General features: G+C 37.5%; 1 protein-coding gene across 1 annotated transcript in view; it reads right to left on the bottom strand.

Annotated features, from left to right (window-relative positions):
• Window positions 1-20180, bottom strand: part of FRK (fyn related Src family tyrosine kinase) — a gene marked incomplete at both ends in the record, with an annotated part of 49037 nt that overhangs the window by 17601 nt on the left and 11256 nt on the right. Inside the window, 3 exons of the mRNA XM_082276755.1 lie at window positions 763-931; window positions 1564-1724; window positions 9450-9571. Coding sequence (XP_082132881.1) covers window positions 763-931; window positions 1564-1724; window positions 9450-9571 — 452 coding nt within the window. The remainder of the gene's footprint in view (window positions 1-762; window positions 932-1563; window positions 1725-9449; window positions 9572-20180) is intronic.

The following is a 20180-nucleotide window of genomic DNA, read 5'->3' as shown; positions in this document are numbered from 1 at the left end:
GAATCTGTTCTGCTTCCTGAATCATGTTCATTAGCGCCCAGCACAAGCTTTTTCAATTAACCACAGCTCATGTTGTTATCTCTTTTTAAAAAACATGTATATCATCCAGGCTACCTCCCTTATCTATGTAGTTCTTGCCATCTGCTGGCAGATATTTTATGTTGTCAATTTAAAATGCACAAATTACTTGAAGTTAATGAAACATAATTAAGAAAAATGCTAAAAGCTGTATTAGACAGTCTTATATTACATGCAAATAGTGGGTATAAATGTTGTGTATCAAAAACTTTGAGAAATTTTATTCAAGCAATACTAGGATTAAAGCACTTCCTCAAGACAAACTTAGCATAGTTAATATTATATATTACCAAAGAAATCACTATACTATATCACCTAATCACTAGAAAAATTCTACAGATGACAGACCAGTAGTAAATCAATTACTTCACCCACAGACTACTCAATCTAAAGTTACTCAGTTCCATACAAACAAAACTGTACAAAATAGGTACAACCCTTGTTGCAGCTGCCTTTTTATTGAAGACAGATATTGAATTAACTCAGCTCGTCTAGAAACAGAAATCTGTATAAAATTGTAGTTCAAAATACCAAAAGAATATCTGGACCTAGAGCTTTATTAATCTTCATGTTTAGGTGTGTGGATTTTAAGAATGAGTGCATATATGGATAGCTGTAGCATTTAAAAAGGGAGCACTCTTGCTAGTATTTCATATTATTAACATTTAAGAATAATGCACATACCTGGTTTTAATGTTTTGATAGCCACAGGGGTGGTATTATTCCACAGTCCTTCCCATACTTCACCAAACTGACCAGATCCTAATTTTTTCACAAATTTCAGAGATAGTCTGTCTATCTCCCACTGATCAACAGTTTTGTAAGACAAATCAAAAGTAGCTGGAATTTGTATCTGGTAAAAGAAAATAAATAATACAATAATTGAGACTTGCAGCATTTTTTTCAACAACATATACAAATCATTATTAACTATGTCTGTTAAAAGCTGGAACAGATGTAAATAATGTTTCCTTAGAGTAAAAACATGCAATAAAGTGAGCTGAGAACATAAAGTATAACCCACATACTGGATGATTTTTGTTAGAAATAAGAAATATGCTGAAGAAAATATCCTTCCATTAAAAGCAAAAATTAGAAATCATCCCTCTAGCAAGCTTTTTGAACAATGACGTATTGTTTGCCAGAACTTTGCGGTTTTGTCTCAGTAATTACTTATGGATAGCTAGAGTTATGAAGTTGGAGATTTCATCTCCATATATTTTTGTACAAAGGTATTCACAAATCATGATTTGGCATATTTTCCACCCCAGACACTTAATGATTTTTTAAAACTGCATGATATTTTATTGTTAATTTGTCAACCTCAAGAATAGAACTATAACACTACCCTGAACTTCCTGAAAACAAGCAGATTATCAACATTCTGAAATGGCAGAAGCAGACAAGGAGTCAACATTTTCTGACAGATATGTGATGAGTTAGCTCACAAAAAATATTTTGCACAGTGTAGCATCCACTCCTTACCTTTAGGCATGGCTGTCTGAGCAACACACAGAGGCCATCACTGTTCTTGCTATAATAGTCAACCAGCTCCTTCAGAGTTTTGAAAGTTTTCCTTTTGCTTAGGAAAAAGCTACCATCCAGCTCTTTGATCCTGTAGTGCTTCACAGATGCACCATCAAAAACTAAAAAAGATTTAAATATATTAAGCGTCCAGGAATTATTGCAGTGGTACAATATCATTTATGCCCAAACCATCATAAAAATCCTAAATATATTTATGAGTACCTTAAAATAAATTATTTTAGTTTCAAATAGGACAACTATAAAAAGCCTCTTTCAAACCAAAGCCCATTGCTCAGATGGCTTAATGCATCTTTTCTATTAGTCTTCAGCTATTCAGATTTGTAGATTCTCCACCATTAGAACTGATGTAGAAGTACATAAATACATCTTCTGTGAGGCAGCTCATGTTTCCTATCTTTGAAGACACCAAAACCAGCCAAAAGCATCTAATTGACAGCAATCAGTTTTTAATATTTCCTTTATCCTCCTTTATTTTAGTGTTAACAGTCCAAACAGCAGCTGCTGGGCTGGCAGGAATTTTAGAGGAAGCTGATATACCTTCCACATGGCCTTGATTCTCTGAAAAGCACTCACATCTTCCAACGGGTTTTTTGAATTTTGTGCATGTTTGGAACACATAAAAATCAGGTGAATAATGCTCTGTTTCAAGTAGTTGATTAATTCATTTCCATTTAAATGTGTTTTGTTCTAATCTGTTGTTCTTTATCAATAAGACCACTCCTCACCTCCTGTAAGTTACTTATCTGCATATCTTGACATGCAAAGTGTCCCTCCCTGTGAACATCAGAACACTCTTTAGATGTGTCAGCAAAAAAGTTGAGCTACTGCATGCTGGGGCTAGACCTGGACCAGCACCAGATCAGAGAGACAAAAAATGTATATAAGTCTCACCAAAAAAAAAAAAAATTAAAATTAAATAAATTTTGGAGATCACTAGAGATTTCCTTTACAAAGGAATATCAGTAGAAGCAATAGTAGGCTCAGAATCATCAGAGAGGGCAGTTCAGAAGAGCTGAAAAGGTATTTAGTCGCTTATGTGGGTGTCATTTACAAGACACTCCACTCTTTAAACATCACTGTGCATGTCCAATGGGCAGTAGAGAGTTTATATTACATACAGAAGAGTAACAGATTTAGCTCCTCAGAAGGCCACAGCTCTTAGCTTTAACACGAAAAGTGTTCCACAATAAACCTAAAAGATGGATTCTTTATCCTGTACCACTGCATGGATCTCGGCAATAATTTTGGTTATAATAACATAGGAATGCATGGTTACATATTGTATCTAGAAAACATACAGAATTGGTTGCATGAAATTAACAAAGCTGATATGAAGAACAATTTCTCTCACGATCTAAGTGATGAAATTAGAAGGGAAATCTGTCTTTCCTTAAGTATTATCGTGGATGATCAAATATTTTTTGCACTGTACTCTGTGATTGTCATCCCAGACCACCAGAGAGCAGACAGGAGCTGCTCAAAATAGTCCACCTCAGGCAGTATTTTCAGGGACCTGAGAATTTACAAATCTGCATGAGGACAGGAATGAGATTATTTGTAAACAAAATCCGTATTATATCGCGCTTTTCAAATTATATTTATTTTTTAATGAACACCCATAATTACTACTTTTTAACTATAAAATTTATGGATGATTTTGTGATGTATAATTTGGAAATGCAGCTGAAGCAAAATGAAGGAAAGAGTAATTCAGTAACAATGGACTGAAAATGTAATGACTTTTCCAAAGTTCACAGGAAAATCAATCCAGATAAATTAATTAGTCTTTATGATGCAGTGAACAGAAGGCCAACAGGATGACTGAGTTAATCCAGTCTCAGTTGTATATCACAAGTAATAGTAGTTTGACTACGTGATTTATTTATTAGCAGTATTATAACTATTACTTGTGAAGTAGCTAACATTAATAATGCAAGAGCTGGTTTGAAGGATGTGTTCTAATTTCTTAAATGAGCCTTTTACAAAGCCTTATGATTGACAGCATCCAGGTCAGATGGTGATGTGTGTGGAGAAGCTGGAGAAAATTTCTGCACTGATACCGTCTCATCTTGTAATAAGTAGCTGAGATTAGTGCAGTATTTGACAGGGGGTTGTTTACTTGTATCTCAGGGCTGAGTCTGGCTGTACAGGTCCTGCAGCACACACTTGCAGTTCTGCAGCACGGTGTGGCTCCTCTGTCTACATTATACAGAGCATATGTCACTCAGGAAAGAGCTATCCATAACCCCTTCCATTCATCTCTACATCCATGTCAGACTACTACCCAGGACAGGACTGTAACTTCAGTTTCACACAGCTTGACAGTAGCTGGGTTTGAAGGCTGCAGAGGTTTTCTCCTCAACTTGCCCTTTCCAAAAGAATTATGGCTCCCTGTTAGATTTCTACATGGTTTCAGTTTAGCAGAAGGATTATCCTCTCCTAGCTATCCATCTTCACATGATTGGATTAAGCAGAACTAGATTTTGCCACCTGAAAAACGTGAATAAAATAATTTACTACTCCTTCCCCAGGGCGCAAAAATTTATGGTGTCATCAGCAGAATCAACACCTTCACCAAATGAATCATGAAGACACTAATGTGCCATTACTGCCAAAAACGATGTGTCCTAACATGGCTCCTGTGAGCAGTGCTCCCCCAGCGCTGGCCATGCAGCACCGCCACCAGCACCTCTGCTCTGCCTCCACACCCAGCGTGGATGTGGGAGGAGGGTGACTCATGAGATCACTCTCACCAGCACAGAACGGGTGCAGAGGCAGATCCAAAATCATCCCCTTAGTATGGCCATGATTTGCCAGTTCTATGATTCTGCTGCCTTGAACAACTACCTGTTTTTGCTATGCTGGAACCCAGCGTGGCCTAGAGGAAAGCACATAATATTCTTTTAGGAGCATGGAAAAAACAGCTGAAGAAAACACAAACCATTTACATTGTTATTTAATGCAATAAGTCTTTCAGATACCATTATTCAGTGACGGGGCTAAGTACAGAGCCTCCTGCTATCATTGGCAATGACACTCAATTAAGCTGAGCACATCTAAATTATGGCTTTTAATTAAAAAGAGGCAGCGTCTAAGATGGCACCAACATGTTTAAAATTTAATGCATTTCACACCAGATGCTGGAGTCATCAACATAAAAATCTGTCGACAACGTGCATTTTTAAAATGGGAAAACCTATTTTTAAAATGTCAAACATTCTAAATTTATAGTAACATATCTCAGTGGCCTATCTGGCTTGATGAGCTTTCCATTTAACTATTCACAAATGATAAAAACCTTTCTGAACATGAATTTTTGTTTTTAATTTAAATAATTATTTGTTATCCAAATCTCACAAACTGAGAGTTTTCCCAAAAATGCCAGTTAGAAGTAAAAAGTGTAATTTTCATGAACGATTGAAATTTTTTTAAAATTTTTTTTTCTTACTACGGAAATCATTTGTCTCCTTAATTAACATTAAATCTCTTATATATCTCCCTGCCCATATGAGTATGAAATCAAGCATGAAAGTTATAAAATCAGTTTATGGGTTCTTGGGTAAAAATCTCTCTTCCTTTTCAATTTCTTTTTTAATTGAATGGCATGCTGGACAGAGAATCAAAATATTTTCTTAAAGACCTTAATTCTGAAAGTCAGGTTGTCACTCTTCTAGCAATTATCATCTACCCTGCAATGAAACCAAAACGGCAAAAAAAAGCTAGAGCAAAGCAAATCAGACCTACAGAAGATGGGACTTTTGAGGTCTAATGTTTCTGGACTGAAAAAAATTGGAAATAGAATTTAGGGACCTATTCCAAAATATTGGGTTGTGACTTCTCCCCTGCCAGAGTATCAGCTACCATGGAGATAGAAGCCATCCTTCTGCCTCAGCTTCAGTGTCTCATAATTCCTATTGATGGCACAAACAGGATAGATGCAGGAAAACTGCCTTCTCCTGGTGAACCAAACAGCCTTCTTTCCCACTAATGCTTCCCATAATACAAACCCTTTCATCGTTTGCTTTAGAGTGGACTAGCTTTCCAAGAAGTAGACAATAAGTAATGAGATTATGGACATAAAATATTGTATTGGGTTGACCCTGAGTTGATGGACAGTCTTTAAGACCAATTACACTTCTCACAATTTACATATTTAAACCACACAGAAAGGCGGGACTTCCCCTTTTGTCGGAGCTCGCTTGCTGGGAGGTGGGGGGGGCTCCGAGCCTCCCGGCCCCACCGGGCTGGGCTGGGGCCACTGCCCCTTTCCTCCTTTCCCAACGCTGCGGCACGGACCCTGGGTGGCTGGGGGGGACTGTCCCAGAGCCGCAGGCAGCTAAAACCAGCCATGGACTGCTCACAGCTAAACCAGCCATGGACTGCTCACAGCTAAACCCATCCAGCGCGGCTTCTGGGGACCGGCGGGTCCCTCTCCTCTCCATGCGGAGCCGGCGGAGTCAACGGGAGCTGGCAGAGCCTCCTGTCTGCAGCCAGCACACTTCGTGCTGAACTGAAGAAGACACCACGCAGCCAGCAGCACAAAGGGAGCGAGGCTTTCCCCACCGTAAAGGCCGAACAAGAACACCCTTCAACATGGCGGCTTCAGAGTCAGAGAGAAAGAGAAGTGAGTCCCGTGGGACGGAGCTGGAAATGGCGACGGGAGAAAAGAGGGCAGTGCCACGATTCTGGCGCGCAGCTTAAAAGAAACCTTCTTGCATGCCGTGGTAAGAAAGTGTAATACCACAAACTGTTTGTCTCTTTAATCCATTTGAAGAACATGGGGGGATGGAGTATCTTCGTGTGCCTGTGAAGATTGTGAAGAATGCCTATGCCAGGCTATATAGTAGTAAGAGGCTGCTAGAGACTTGTGGTGAAGAAAAAGCTTTTGTGTGCAGGCCAAAAGAACTTATCCTTAAAAAGATGAATAACCCCATGTGATGGCCCATGTTTTGCAGTGTGAAGGAACTGTGAGATTTTTCATGGGAGAGATGTTCTACACACAGCAGATTGTTTGTTTCCGGGCGGATCTGCTGTTGGTGGCAGTTTGGGAACCACGTGCAACTGAAGGAAAAACCCTTTTTTCCCTTAAGCATAAGAGAGAGACTTTTCAAGAACTGGAACACTGACTAACATCCCATGTTCTGTTATCCCTTGTGTGAGCTAGGTAAAAGGAGAGATGTGCTGGGGGGGGGGGGGGGGGGGGGGGGGGGGATTTGCTTTAATTTTGTTTTGTTATTGTCTCTTTACTTTAAATTCTATTAGTAATAAAACTCTTTCATTGTACTGCAACTGTTTAAGGTTTGTGCCTGCTTTGCTTTTCTCCTAATTCTTATCTCACAGAAGGAAAATAAGCAAGTAATGAATATTTTGAACCAAAACCACTACATTTAATTGGTGTTTCTGCCTGGTTTCGAACTCAACCCGCTACAAACATCTAGACCATGATGTGTACTATTAGGTTGGAAGTAAAAGAGCTTGCACAATACAAAAAGGTGCCATTCAGCTAAGCTGATACAGTAAGCAGGAAATAATATTTAGCTCTTTGGGATGAAGCAGTATGTTAAGGATAAATTATGTTCAACTCTGGGAAGCTGCTAAAAGATCTAGCAGCACTGGGAAGTGATGCCACCAATAGTGTCTACAGATTGCTTCAGAGTTTATCCTCTTTCTTTGCCTAAAAGAGCACAGATGTTTAATAAATCTGAGATGATACATACATTCATGCATACATGCACAGAGGACAACCCATGTTTGTGCATGAAGGCCCCTGCAGCTGGAGCTTTGCCTCTGTGTATATTATTTTCTTCAGTGCCGCTCTTACCTTCACTAATCAAACAAACCACCATGAAACAAATCCACACTGTTGTGTCATACCTTACAGTCATCAGTCATCACCAAATCTCCTGTTCCCAAATAAGCTTATACAAAAATGTAAAAAATGCCTACCACAAGCTTTTGTAATTGAATCAAGTATACTAAATCAGATAGAATAAATTTTCCATCCAAAGTTTGTAAGGAAAAAAACAAACAGCAGCATCAAAAGATGATCCTATCCCACTAAAAATGCTGGCCTAATATTTATTTTCATTCTTCTGGATTTTTCTCTGTAGTATCTCATAGTTTAACTTAGATACTGCTGTTTTCCTGTTAGAGAAGTGGTGAGAATGCAGCATAAATAATCAATATTTTAAATCTTTCCTAAAAGGCTATAGTTAGAGAATAATAAAAAGAAATTGCATTTCCACCCCTAGTGCATAAGCAAAAGATTTTTCATTGATTTTTAGTAATGTGTCATGTATTGAAGTGCCATCATTAAGAAGATAATACCAGCCTATCTTTCCTTCCCTGCATATCACCACCCTGTTATCAGTCTAGCCCAGTCCTTGGATGAAATCAGTTCACTGATGAAGAACACTTGGAGGAAGCTGAAACCATGTAACACAGCAACAAGTTGGCACAGGGAGCAAAAACATTTTGAAAGGTCTGTGGCTGTAATGCAGTCCTTGGATGAAAGTGTGCATGCACAGAGGTCAGTTCTGTCCCAGCTCGGGAGCAGTCTGATTCCCTGCTGATGGTAGTTTTCCTTCAAGCGCTTCATGGCAAGGACCAGCTTCCTTGAGGACAAACTGAAAGCTGTGGCATAAACTCTCCCAGAACTGTAAATATGACATTTATTTCAAGAAACTTCCCTGTATTTCACTCCATATTTCTTTGTCTTGGCAATAAAAAGCATTCCTCCCCTTACCACAAGACATTGCAGGTATATACACTTTACTTATAATTGGGAAAGTGAAAGCAAGAATGTGTCAAAATTTCATTAAGCTGTGTTTCTGTGTAATGTTTAGAAGGTGAAGGACACATAATCATCCGGGCAAAAGAGGAGTCAATATGAAAAGATCTGGTTATGGACAAGGTACCTCTCATTTTACTGACATAACTCTGCAGATGACTACTCATGGTTTATTCACAAACATCAAAAGCTTTTCCTGGTCTCTGGAATTAATATAGGTAGGGCACATTAGGAAGTTGGGGTATATAGCTCTGTTGTCTCAAGAACAACACTATACTCCTGGCTCACAGTTGTATGACAAGTTTGATGGGAAATGTTAACAAAAAACAACCAATGAACAATCACATTTACTATCTAAAATGGTAGATATCTAAAGCATGAAAAAACATTATGTACTTAGATGCGAGTGAGCAAAATTATTAACAAATAAGTGTCCTAATTTGATAACCTTTCAGATTCAAATAAAGGAATACATTTCAAAATGCATCATAATCATCATCATCAATCTAATTTTTTTACTGATGTTTACAGTGAAATTTTCAATGAAACATCACTGATTCTAAAGTACAGCTTTGAAGATCTCCCTAGAATTTTATCCCTGAAAACATATAAATAAAACCTAAGTGTGAGCTCTAACAGAAATCTCCTTTCCTTAAATTGCAGATATCTGTCAACATGCTTTTATTTTTAGTTTTGTTTTGCGTGCTAATCAGAACGGTAGTGTACAACTGTAATGTACATTTTTTATGCTTTGATCACAAAAATACTATCTATTTTAAGGCAGCTAGAACATTGGAAGTACTGACCATAAAAAAGTTAATTTCCATTCTGAGTTTATTGATAAACAAATTCTATAAAATATAAACTCAAATTACTTTTTCCATATTTTCTTTTTATATCTACTGGGAAAAAAATATTATTGTGAACTTAATTTACTTTTCATGCCCACAGTTTATTGTTCTTGAAGATGAAAAAGCCCAGATCACCTGAGAAATTTTTAAAACATTTCTTCAGACGAAAAACTAGAATATACCTGAGAGAGAGTATTCGCCTTTTAGACTTTCGCTTTCTCGGATTAGGAAGGCTCCTTCCTGGTTTCCAGGGTATGACAGTTGTCTCTCGGCATCTGCTCGTTTGATTGGGCCAAAGAACCATCTGGACAAATAAAACCCATTAATTTTACCATTCAGTGAAACATTCCAGGAAGACAGTTTAGCTTTTATAAACATGCTGCATATTTACTAAGAGATAATCTGTGCTATGTTAATTAAACGTCAATAGTATGGGGGAAAAAAGCCAACAAGAACCACAGAACAAATTTATTGCTAGAAAACATCACTTATACATTTGAGTGAAATCTGGACTTTATTGCTGACGAAAAGTCTTACTGCTTTCAAGGCAACGAGCATTCAGAAGTGACAAACTGGTCTTGTCCCAGAAAAAAATCACCAAGAAATTTTGCCCAGGCTAAAGAGGCAGAAATTGATGCCAACTCCATTGATGGCCCTTGAACTATGTAGAGTTGAGGGTATGTGATTATATCCTGACATCTTAAAAACCAAAAGATCTCTGAAACTGCAGATGGGCTCTTGGGTTCCAAGGTTTAAAACACCCTGCTTCCGCATTCCACTGCCATGTCAATATCTCAGAGGAGTTACTGGCAATTTTTCAGCTTTGTTGCTTTTTGGCAAACAAAACCAGTGTATCCCCCAAGTCACTACAAACATCACCTGTGTTCTGTGAAAATCTACTCCTGTCTATGCCTTCTAAAACATTTTTCCTCTCTCACTAAACCCTGTAGTTCACAAAGGTTTGTTCAAGCAGTAATTTTAATTTGCTCCTCTGGAGATAAGGTTTAGCTCTCTTGCTGCTTTGTGCTGTGTTAAAATTAAACGGAAATAAGACAGAAATGAGTCAGCACTTTCAACTGGGGTGGCATTCAGCTTCCTTCCAACAAACATGCAAAGCTCTTTCCAAGATTAGCTCCACCTCTTATTTGAAGCAAATGATGATAAATAGGTATCAGAAATATGCCATATACTCATAGTAGAATTCCTTTTAAATTAATCATAGCTAAAACTATTACACAAACTTCAACTATAAATCAATGCACCACAGGTAATTTGCCTACTTGATTTGTCAATTACTAGTGAAAAGTACAGACAAAGTCATCAACAATTTTAGTATCTGCAAGGCTTGTAGTCATCAAGAGGAATGGAGGAAATAAATGAGTATACTGGGTGATACCTTAGCTGATCAAGCATGAGGACTGATAAATGGTTTTGTATTAAAAAAGAGGAAATAAAAAGAGGAAAATACAGACAGCACTAACCCACACTGAATATGATTTATTAACAAAAGAAAATCAAAGTCAGATTTTCTGGACCATATTCCTGTCCTCTGACTTGAAGATGATTTGGATAAAACAGGTCTTGATACATATTTGGCAAGCAAAGTACTTTCACTAGAAAGCTGGAATATGTTAGTAATAATTTTAATTAGTTAAATGTGTTCATTAATTCAACTAATTAATTTAATTAATTCATTCATTAGAGTGCAGAAAACTAAGTAATCAATAAATGTTCAAATCCTTGACTAAGGTTCTTGTCAAAGGAACGAGAGTACAAGTTCAACTGTATTCAAGTCCCAAAGAAAATTGGTCTGCCCTAAAATCTGAATTAGAATCTTTCTGAAATTTCTAAATATACCTGTTCTGAGAATAACATCTGAAATCTAACAAACTATATGAGCCAAAAAAAAAATTTTGAATATTTTTCCCCTTGAAGTATTAGATATCACTCAATAGTGTTCAAAGTGACCGATCCTCGTAAGAGTGTGTAAGAAGAGGTGTTTTATTTTTTGTGTCCTTTCCTCTTGGGTTACAAGGATAGCATCTTTTCAAAAGAACTTAATTTTGTACAAAACTCAAAAGAGTTTCCAATGCATTGTAAGCAAGACTGGATTTTATGGCCAGGATAGTCAAAATATAGTCTTTGTGTGACTCAACATTTGAACATACACTGTTTGTAAGTGAAATTTCTGAAGCTGAAAACTTGAGCAGTATTACAATCTATGCAACTAGAGGAAACTATTAGTTTATTTTGGAAATATAAATTAATATACTATTACTCTGTGTATGTAGAACCATGTCTACAATATAAACCATGATTTGGGGAAATAATATGCACATAAGTGCATTGCATTTAGACATAAGTATCTGCTTCTTTGATTTCAAAACATTTCAACGTATATGTTTGTTTTTATTAGGCTGGAAAAACTTCACTTAAATTGATATGAAATTACCATTAAAGATTATATACAGGATATATAATATGTATATTCTGACTCCAGATAAGCTTAGGAGTTAAAAAGATCCTAACTTTCAAAATAAGATAATTAGAGCAACAATATTAGAGAAGGTAAGTGTAACTGAAGCGATTATTATGGAAGGTGAAAAGTGGACGCATATTGTGTATTACCTCATTTGTCTGACTTTATATGATCTGAATAATGTTTCAGAAAAATACAGGGAAAATTACTTTTAATAGCACTTGAATATATGATTCTTAGTTCAAAGCCATTTGGTTTGTAATAATAATTATACAGTGCCAAAAGTAATATTGAATGTGAAAAAACAATCTCTTAACTTCAAAGCAAATAATTTGTTACTCACTCTTTTTTTAACAAAAGCACATCTGAATTTAAAGTACTATTTTCAGTGTAATGGAAGTTTAAATTCCTGTTATAAAGCGTGAAGAGCTTATTTTGATTTCTAGCAATTGAACTTATGCTTCAAAAGGTTTAATATTTTACTTCATCCAAAAGTGTGTATCTTAGAGGGAAAAGTGCTCTAAAAAGTAATAATGAATCAAAGTAATTGCTCACTACGAGATATTGCTCTGCAGGATAGGAAGGTCAGACCAAAACAACACCAAATCCTTAGTAAATCTATTCTTGCTTTATAGCTCAAAGACAGATGAAGGTTTTAAAACAGAACACTTGGAAAACAAGAACTAAACATGAAACACTCTCCATTGCACAAGGTAAGTAACTGACTGCAGTGCAGTGTAATGGCACCAGACAGTCCAGGAGAAATTTGAACCAGCAATTCTTACATAGCAATTCTTACATGGAATCTGAACTTCAGCTCACAGCCAGGTCACTTTGGCTCATGATTGACAGTGCTGGGTCAGTAGATTACCAGGTCTGGCACAAATGAGTGCATTCAGAATTGGGCGCAATTTTCCATTTCTAGCAGGAGATGTTTAGGTAGCACATCAATAGTGCTCTTCTGTCAGCAAGACCCAGGAATATGCTTTCTTGGCCAGCACTGCATCCAACACCCCAACTCCCTTTTAAGTGTAGGATGCCAGATCTGTTTCTTTAGGATTGTTTCTAGCAGCTTCCTCAGAATCCCTTGCTTACACCATCATTCATAGCCATCAGGAATATGGTCATTAAAAATTCCAGGGTACTTACAGGTTACTTCTGGCCACCACATATAGGAGGACTTTGGAGGAAGAAAACATGACCTTCATGTAGGTCCATAACAAACACAGTCCTCACTTGTTGCAGATGATGCTTAATACTGGAATACCAGTGAGATTTGTTGTAGTTATTGATAGCATAGTAATCACATCTGCATTTGCCATCAGTTCCTCTGGCAAGTTTATGGTCACCATATCACATCATGGATCACAGCAGGCTTTGTCATGGCATGTTCCCTGACTGTCACTGTATCACTGCTGAGACCTCTAAAGATCTTCTTCCAGCAAAGGAAACCTTCATCTAGCTGAATGCTGGTGGTTATACTTGAAGGGCAATTTTTTTAAGAAACAGAGATCACATCACCTTACGCTCACTCCTGCCTACCTATTCAGCCCAGTTTGAGTTGCAATGGAGTCATGAGTTCAGAAAAAGTTGGTAGTTCCACCTGGCTCTATCACTCCCTTTCCTGAGAAGCCTTCTGTCCTCCAGGGTGCAATGCACTGCTGACCTCCACCTAAATGTCAAAGCCCCATTTACCTGGCTCTGCTTTCTGTCCCCCTGTGCTTTGCTACATAAAAATCTGCTAAAATAAAAATAGTCACTCCTACTTCTGCATTTCTTATAGCAGGAAGATACGGCAGGAACTTTCACACCGGAAAGTAGAAGAGAGGAAGAGTAACATGGGCCAAGAGCTAAAGCAAAGAAAAATGTCGAGGCAAAGTTCCCCAATGCTATGTCACTGGCAACATTTCCAGTGCCTGGTAACATGCTTAGAAGAGAACAAAAGCTCCAGTGGAAAAAACAAAACCCATAAATATCCCCATAACAAAAAAAAAAGAGTATGCAAAAAGAGTTTTCTTCCCTCTCATTAATGCAAAATCCCCTTCTGATCAAATCAGTGCAATGCACATATCTGAGACAGAGACTGAAGATTTTACAGATCTCAACTACTCTGGGAACTATGGGCTTTTTCTGTTCTGAAATTAACTCTATCCAACATTCATAACTACACCCCCTCCCAAAAAGAAGGATTCCCAGCCATGCTCCAGATGAAAATGCTCTCAGGGGAAATATTTTTTTGGCAGCCTGCCATTCCTTGGACACCGCTTTTACAGACCCCACACCTCCCTACATTCGACCTCTCCTCTTGGTCTCTCCTAAATCCCTAACAAGCTAAATCCTGACTCTAACATAAGCTGTGTGTTGAGCCTTAGCCAAAGCACCCCTGTCATGAGCTAGACAAAATACTTCTTTGGACATGTCAGTCCTTGGGCAGCTCCTTTGCAATTGTATTCCAACAGAAACTCTATGATTAAGGACCCTGTGAGTATCCCCTTTTGGGACGTGGGTAAGATGCTCATGACCAAGCTAAACACCAACTCTGAAATAACACCTGCAATCTTTAACTTTCTTGGAAATCTCAGTAGATCTCTCACTGCTCTTTTGTTATCCCCACTGAAAACCAGCAGAGAAAATGATGTGGCAGTTTGTTACCCATTTCCTTTAAGGCTCACCAGAGAACAGTTTCCCACTTTTATCCTCTACCATTACTTAGATTTAATATGTACAAGAGCAAAGTCAGAATCTCCATGACAACCCCACAATGTCATACCTGAAGTTACTGAATTTGCTTTAATAACTATCTGTAGCTGGGATATGGTGGGATTGTTTCAGTTTCTCATTGAAGCTACAGGACACTGGAGGTAGGACAAGGCTAAAAGCAGAGGTCTGTAACATATTCTTAATTTTGTTAATGTTCAATTAAAAGCAAAAATCCTGAGGGCTGAGTCAGCTGTACAACCACGTATAGAAACTGTGATCATTACAATAGAAATGAAGAGGGAGCAAAGGGGACAAAAAATGCTGAGAAACAGCATGCAGAAATAACAGGATGAATAACAGCATATCAGTCACATAACATTTATTTTCAAAAATTACTGAAGATGTTAAAATGGACAGCATAATCCTACCCTGAATCAGCACTCCTGGATCAGCACTTTGTGGCATAAGGGCACCTTGCTTTTCACTTTTCAGAAGTGCTTATCACTGCGATTTACTTTCTCATGCTAGGGTAAATCTCATGAGCCTGCTAAATGTCAACAGCTGAGAGGGTTTGCTGAGATTCCTGTGGTTCTCAACCAGAAGTCTCCATTAGGGAGCAAATGGTGATGACAAAAAGGTTAGCTGGCTCTCCAGAAGATTAACTCAAGTGTGTTAACTGTGTAGTACTAGGCTGAGGAGAACAGTTTTCTCAACTGAGAAGAGCAAAGAATTATTGCAATTAGAGCAAAATTCTTGGGTGAGGACAAAAAAAACCCTGATAATATCTATACCAAAACCACATATATCGTAGTTTCTTCTGGAATGCAGAAAGCTTATGTAAGAGTTAAAACAAATAAAGAAAAGCTCCAACAGCATTATGAAGTTTACATTTTAAATGCCTCAAAATCTACTGTCATAGAAAGCTGTAACTGCACATTCAAGTACTTTGAATTTAGGAGATGACAATATTAATATTGCTTTCATGGCATCCACTCAGCCATTTACAGAAGATCCAGTGTGATACCATCTTTAATTACATGACCATATCCAGTGCTCCCTGCAGTGTTAATATGAATGCTGCTCACTGAATAGTTAAGTTACACTCTATTTTGTTTCGTCATTGCATAGATAGAGTTCATTTACTGTTGTAAACAGTTTACATTGTTTAGACTCTGCTCTCAATGCCAGTTACAAAATTACATGAATGGATTCTTTCCTAGCAGCCTCTATTACAGTTCATGACTGTAATATCCAAATGCTTTACAAATATTCATTAAATTCTTTTTATGGTGCTTTTCCCTTGTAATATACTTTCTGTGGTGGAGAAGCAGCCCAGAAAGGGACTAAGGCAATAAGAAAATATTATAAGTATTTTCTACTAATTTTGGATTCTAACTTGAAAAGTCCAGGACCTTTCAGCGAATTTAACATTCTGCAGTATGTAGTAGTTTATTTGGACAGCAATAGGTGCTAACTTCTGTGCCACAGAAGACAAGGAGAGATGTACAGAAAGTTAAAGAGACAGAGACAGGGAGATCCTCCAGGGTCTTACTCAATTACTTTCATCATATGACCATCCTGTGATCACTTCCCTTACTCAGCACATGGAAACCTGAACAGGCTTGTGTGCAGCACTCTTCACTGCTGTCATCCATGCAGGACAAAGAGGACTGCTGAACCAGCTTTAATCCATGCCAGTTTTGCAGTCTGCTGTGGGTAAAGAATAGTGCAGAAGCTGGAGCAGAAGTTTACCAAGGGAGCCACCAGCAAGTCCTCTCTACGCTGACAGGAAGGCTTCAAGCACTTTTGGGTTTTCCCAAAACACCAGAAATAGAGAATGCAACTGTCACATTTTAATGAATATGTTCAGTTATTACATGTAAAGTCTAATTGTATTTTCAAAACCTTGGTTATTTTGAAGCAAAGTTTTCTTAGATAGCAAAAAAGCACAAACTTTTAGTGCAGCGATCTTCCCTACTAAATATCAAGCCCTTTCTCCAATGTACACGAACAAAATATTTCTTGTATTGTTCTGAGCCACGTTTTTTGCTTTTAGGCAGAGAAAGAGGCAGCCCATGCCTGGTATCAACGCTGGAAAATTCACACCCAATCAGGTAAAGACTGGAAAAATTAAAAGCAACTAAACAGGCTCTTCTGATAGAAAATATTAGGTTGTTTTAATTATAAGACTAATGAAGTAATAGCATTTCTTCAAGAGCTGATTTTTAAAAACATTAGGAAATATCACTGCAGAGATTAAAGCCTTCCAGATATAACATAGTTAAGAAACAGATGTGCTTTACAAATGATGAGCTGTGTGCATTAAGGAGGCTGTGGGAGATGAGTGCTGGCTGCTTCAATTTTTCCCTATATAGTATACAGTGAACATGATGACAGTTTTCAGGGAAAAAAACCAAACCAAACCAAACCAAAAACCAAGGAAAAACACAAAACAAAACAAAAACCCAAACAAAACAAAACAAAAAAACCCACACGAGGTAAAACATACCAAAACCAGAAAAATCTTTAGTCTGGCTAAAGCATGAAGATGAACATTTGCAAGCAAGATTCCTTTCAAGAGCATTTTCAAAAACACAAACCTTCCCAGATACAGCATAAGAATCTACGCAGTGAAAAGTCAGGGATTTGTCTAGGGCTTCCAGACTTCAATTGGGCAGAATCTAGAAAACCTAAGACTGGGTTTCAGGCAGAGCCCTTCCTCCTTATTTCTTTCTACAGGCATGCCTGGGATCATTTTTAATTCTGTCTGTCTCTCACTGTCATTTATTATCAGATACTGAAGGATACATGGAAGGACAAAATTTAAGAGGAAGGAATTTAAAGTTAATGATAAATGGTAAGGGAAGTCATAGGACATTGCAGGAGGAAGCGAGAAAACAGGACAGTAAAAATTCAAAGCTGAGAGGACCATAGAACACTAGCAAGTGGATGGATTGAGAGAAGAAAGTCAGAGTTAGTAGGCAATGATGAGAAAAGAAGGACAAAGCTGAGGACTGGATTCAGTGCCCAAGGGCTATAGCCTGCTGCTGAGCTGCTGCACTGCTCAGCAAATGCTGGTTTTCATCTTACTCTGCCCCCACAGAAAGTCTGGCCTTTGGCAGCCATTCCAGTCCTACTTGGGAAAACAACATTACAGAACATCTCTTGAAACAATTTCACAGACTAACTCTCACTGTGAGGATTGCTCTATACAGATCTTTTCTCTTTCTCAGTTCATCACACCACTCATTCTCGTACTTGCCAAAAGAATACTTTAACATTAGTTTTCATCACATATACTTATTGTCTAGAGATCATTGCTTTAAACCTCATTCACCAAAGTACGATCAGCAAAAAGTGACTCAGGAGCAGTTGTTAAAAAACGTTTATGTAACAACACCCTTCTCTATCTTAATACGTTATTACATAAGTAAATTATCTGAGATCTTAACACACTGCAGACAGTACCTGACTTGGACTTGAAATAAAAAAATTGTTTAAATTGTTTATGTATAGTGACGCAGCACAGTTCTGATTACTTATTTACCTCAATTAGAATCTAGTTCCCTCCAAGTGAAACCAGAAATTCAGGTTTTCAGGAATGTTTATGTCAGGGCATCATCCTTAATCTTTGGCAACTACAATGAATTTTCTTCATACAGAGAGAACTGAGTGATGTATAATGCTCAGAACCCTGTTGAATAACTTATCACAAACTAAAAGGAAGACTATATTGTGTTCATTGTGTGTGGGACTTGGAGCTTCTGAGTCTTTTCACGGTCACAGTGGGTGGATTAAGTTTGTTTTTCTTTTTAAAGAGAAAAACATAGAACATGTGAATAGTTGTGTATCAAATAGTTGTGTAAAAAAAAAGGCTCATTTCTACACTATGTAAGCAGCAGAGATCTATCAAAGCAACAGAACAGCACTAGTTTATGTTTTTAAATGTCTGTCTGTATGTTTGAAAGTGGCTGTCTGTAGCAATACGGTCTAAGTTTCACTGTATTTTCCATACTTTGAGATCAACACTGTGATTTTTCTTTGAATAACCATTACAGTGTGAAATACAGTTTTGGAAAATAACAGATCCCATTTTTCTCTTGGCTTTTGGATAACGTTTTCTTAGCGTTCTTGTTAGCAGATATAGCTGACTGGTTGGTGTTTTTCCAGAAACAGTAAATTTATGTTAGACTTGAGAGAGTTTTATTGATGAGATGGCAGAATATAAGAGAAGATATGAGAAGATGCATAGAAGCAAAAAGGGAAAGAGAATTAAATTATACTTCCCCACTTATTTTCTAAACAAAATATTACAGTTTAATTTGGGAAAGTACTCAATTTGAATAATTTTAAAATTTAAAGGGTTTTTGTTTCTATTTTCAAAGGGAGGTTCAAAAATACATAACACTTTTTTTATTTTAATTTTGTTCAGCAATGATTACATTATCTGAACACAAGATAAAACCAAGCAATACTCTTCACTTTATTTCAGGGAATATTTTGATTTCATGCAAAGCTAAAATGAAAGACTCTTGATAAACCTCTCTGCTTCTTTCTTCCGGGATAAAGAAGACATTTTTCCCTTCTCCTGTCCCATACTTATTTGATAATGAATGTGTGCACTAGAACACAAGTGATAGGTTCATCCACGTAAAAGGGGACCTTTAGCTAGAAAGAGGTGATTTAAACCTATGTTTGTAATATATTATAGTCACTATCCTGCTGGAATTTACAATGTGCATAGATGCTTAATTACAGTAATATGGAAAACAGCACTTTAATAAACAGAGGTAATATTTTGGAGACTGAATGTCTATGATCTTACCACCAAAATTAGGCAGAACTTTTGCTACCATTTCTTTGTAGCAAGACGAGAAATTTCAGGTTATTGCCAGAAAAAAGTCTTTATACTGCTAGACTGAAGGAGTAGATTCACCATACTTTCATTATGCAGTGCCTTTAAAAACAGATGGTTTCAATTTTACTAATCACTGACAACTCGACTGTAACACTGAACAGTAGCTTACTCCACACAATCCCAATGGCTGCAAGGTAACCATAGCAAATGTAAAACTCCCACCTACCCTGGCACACTGACCTTGTGTGTATCTGAGACCCAAAAGGAGCCACAGGTTCCACTAAAAAATCACTGGGGCGGAGATGAAGAAGCTGCAGGAGATTACTGTCTCATGTAAAGAGGGCAAAATGGACTCCGAGCCCCTAAAGCCCGTTTTGGTCCAAGAAGTATCTTTGGTTTGTGTTACACCATTGTTTTTATAAGAAATAGCAAGCTGTGCCCTAAATAAAGGGCCTGTCAGGGCTTCACAGGCTTTTACAATAAAGTAACTGTGTGGGATTGTTTAGATAAGGGAAAATTCAACAGTGAGTAAGATAGTTTAAACCCACCACAATGGCAGGCATTTCCTCTTCCAGTCTAAAACAAATTTACTGTCTTGTAAATACCAAGATTACTTGTGCATTAGTCTAAAAATCTGTGACACGTTGTGCGTAAACCTTTCCCAGAAGGACTTTGGTGGGCCATGACCGTACTGTCACCTGATTGTGTCGTAAGGGATTACGCACAACATTACATTCATTTTTCAGTAGTTGATAATGGCAGCTGACCGTGCCCCAAACAGAAATTGATTTGCTCTGAGTCTGCTGCAGGATGACAAACCATGGCACCTTTGGCTACTCTTGCACTCAGTAATGACTGGAAGAGACTGTTTCTTCT

This window comes from Coloeus monedula (genome assembly GCF_965178545.1).
Source record: "Coloeus monedula genome assembly, chromosome: 2".
NCBI classification, from domain to species: Eukaryota; Metazoa; Chordata; class Aves; order Passeriformes; family Corvidae; genus Coloeus; species Coloeus monedula.
The sequence above is the reverse complement of the archived record's forward strand: the minus strand, read 5'-3'. Positions and strand labels throughout refer to the sequence as shown.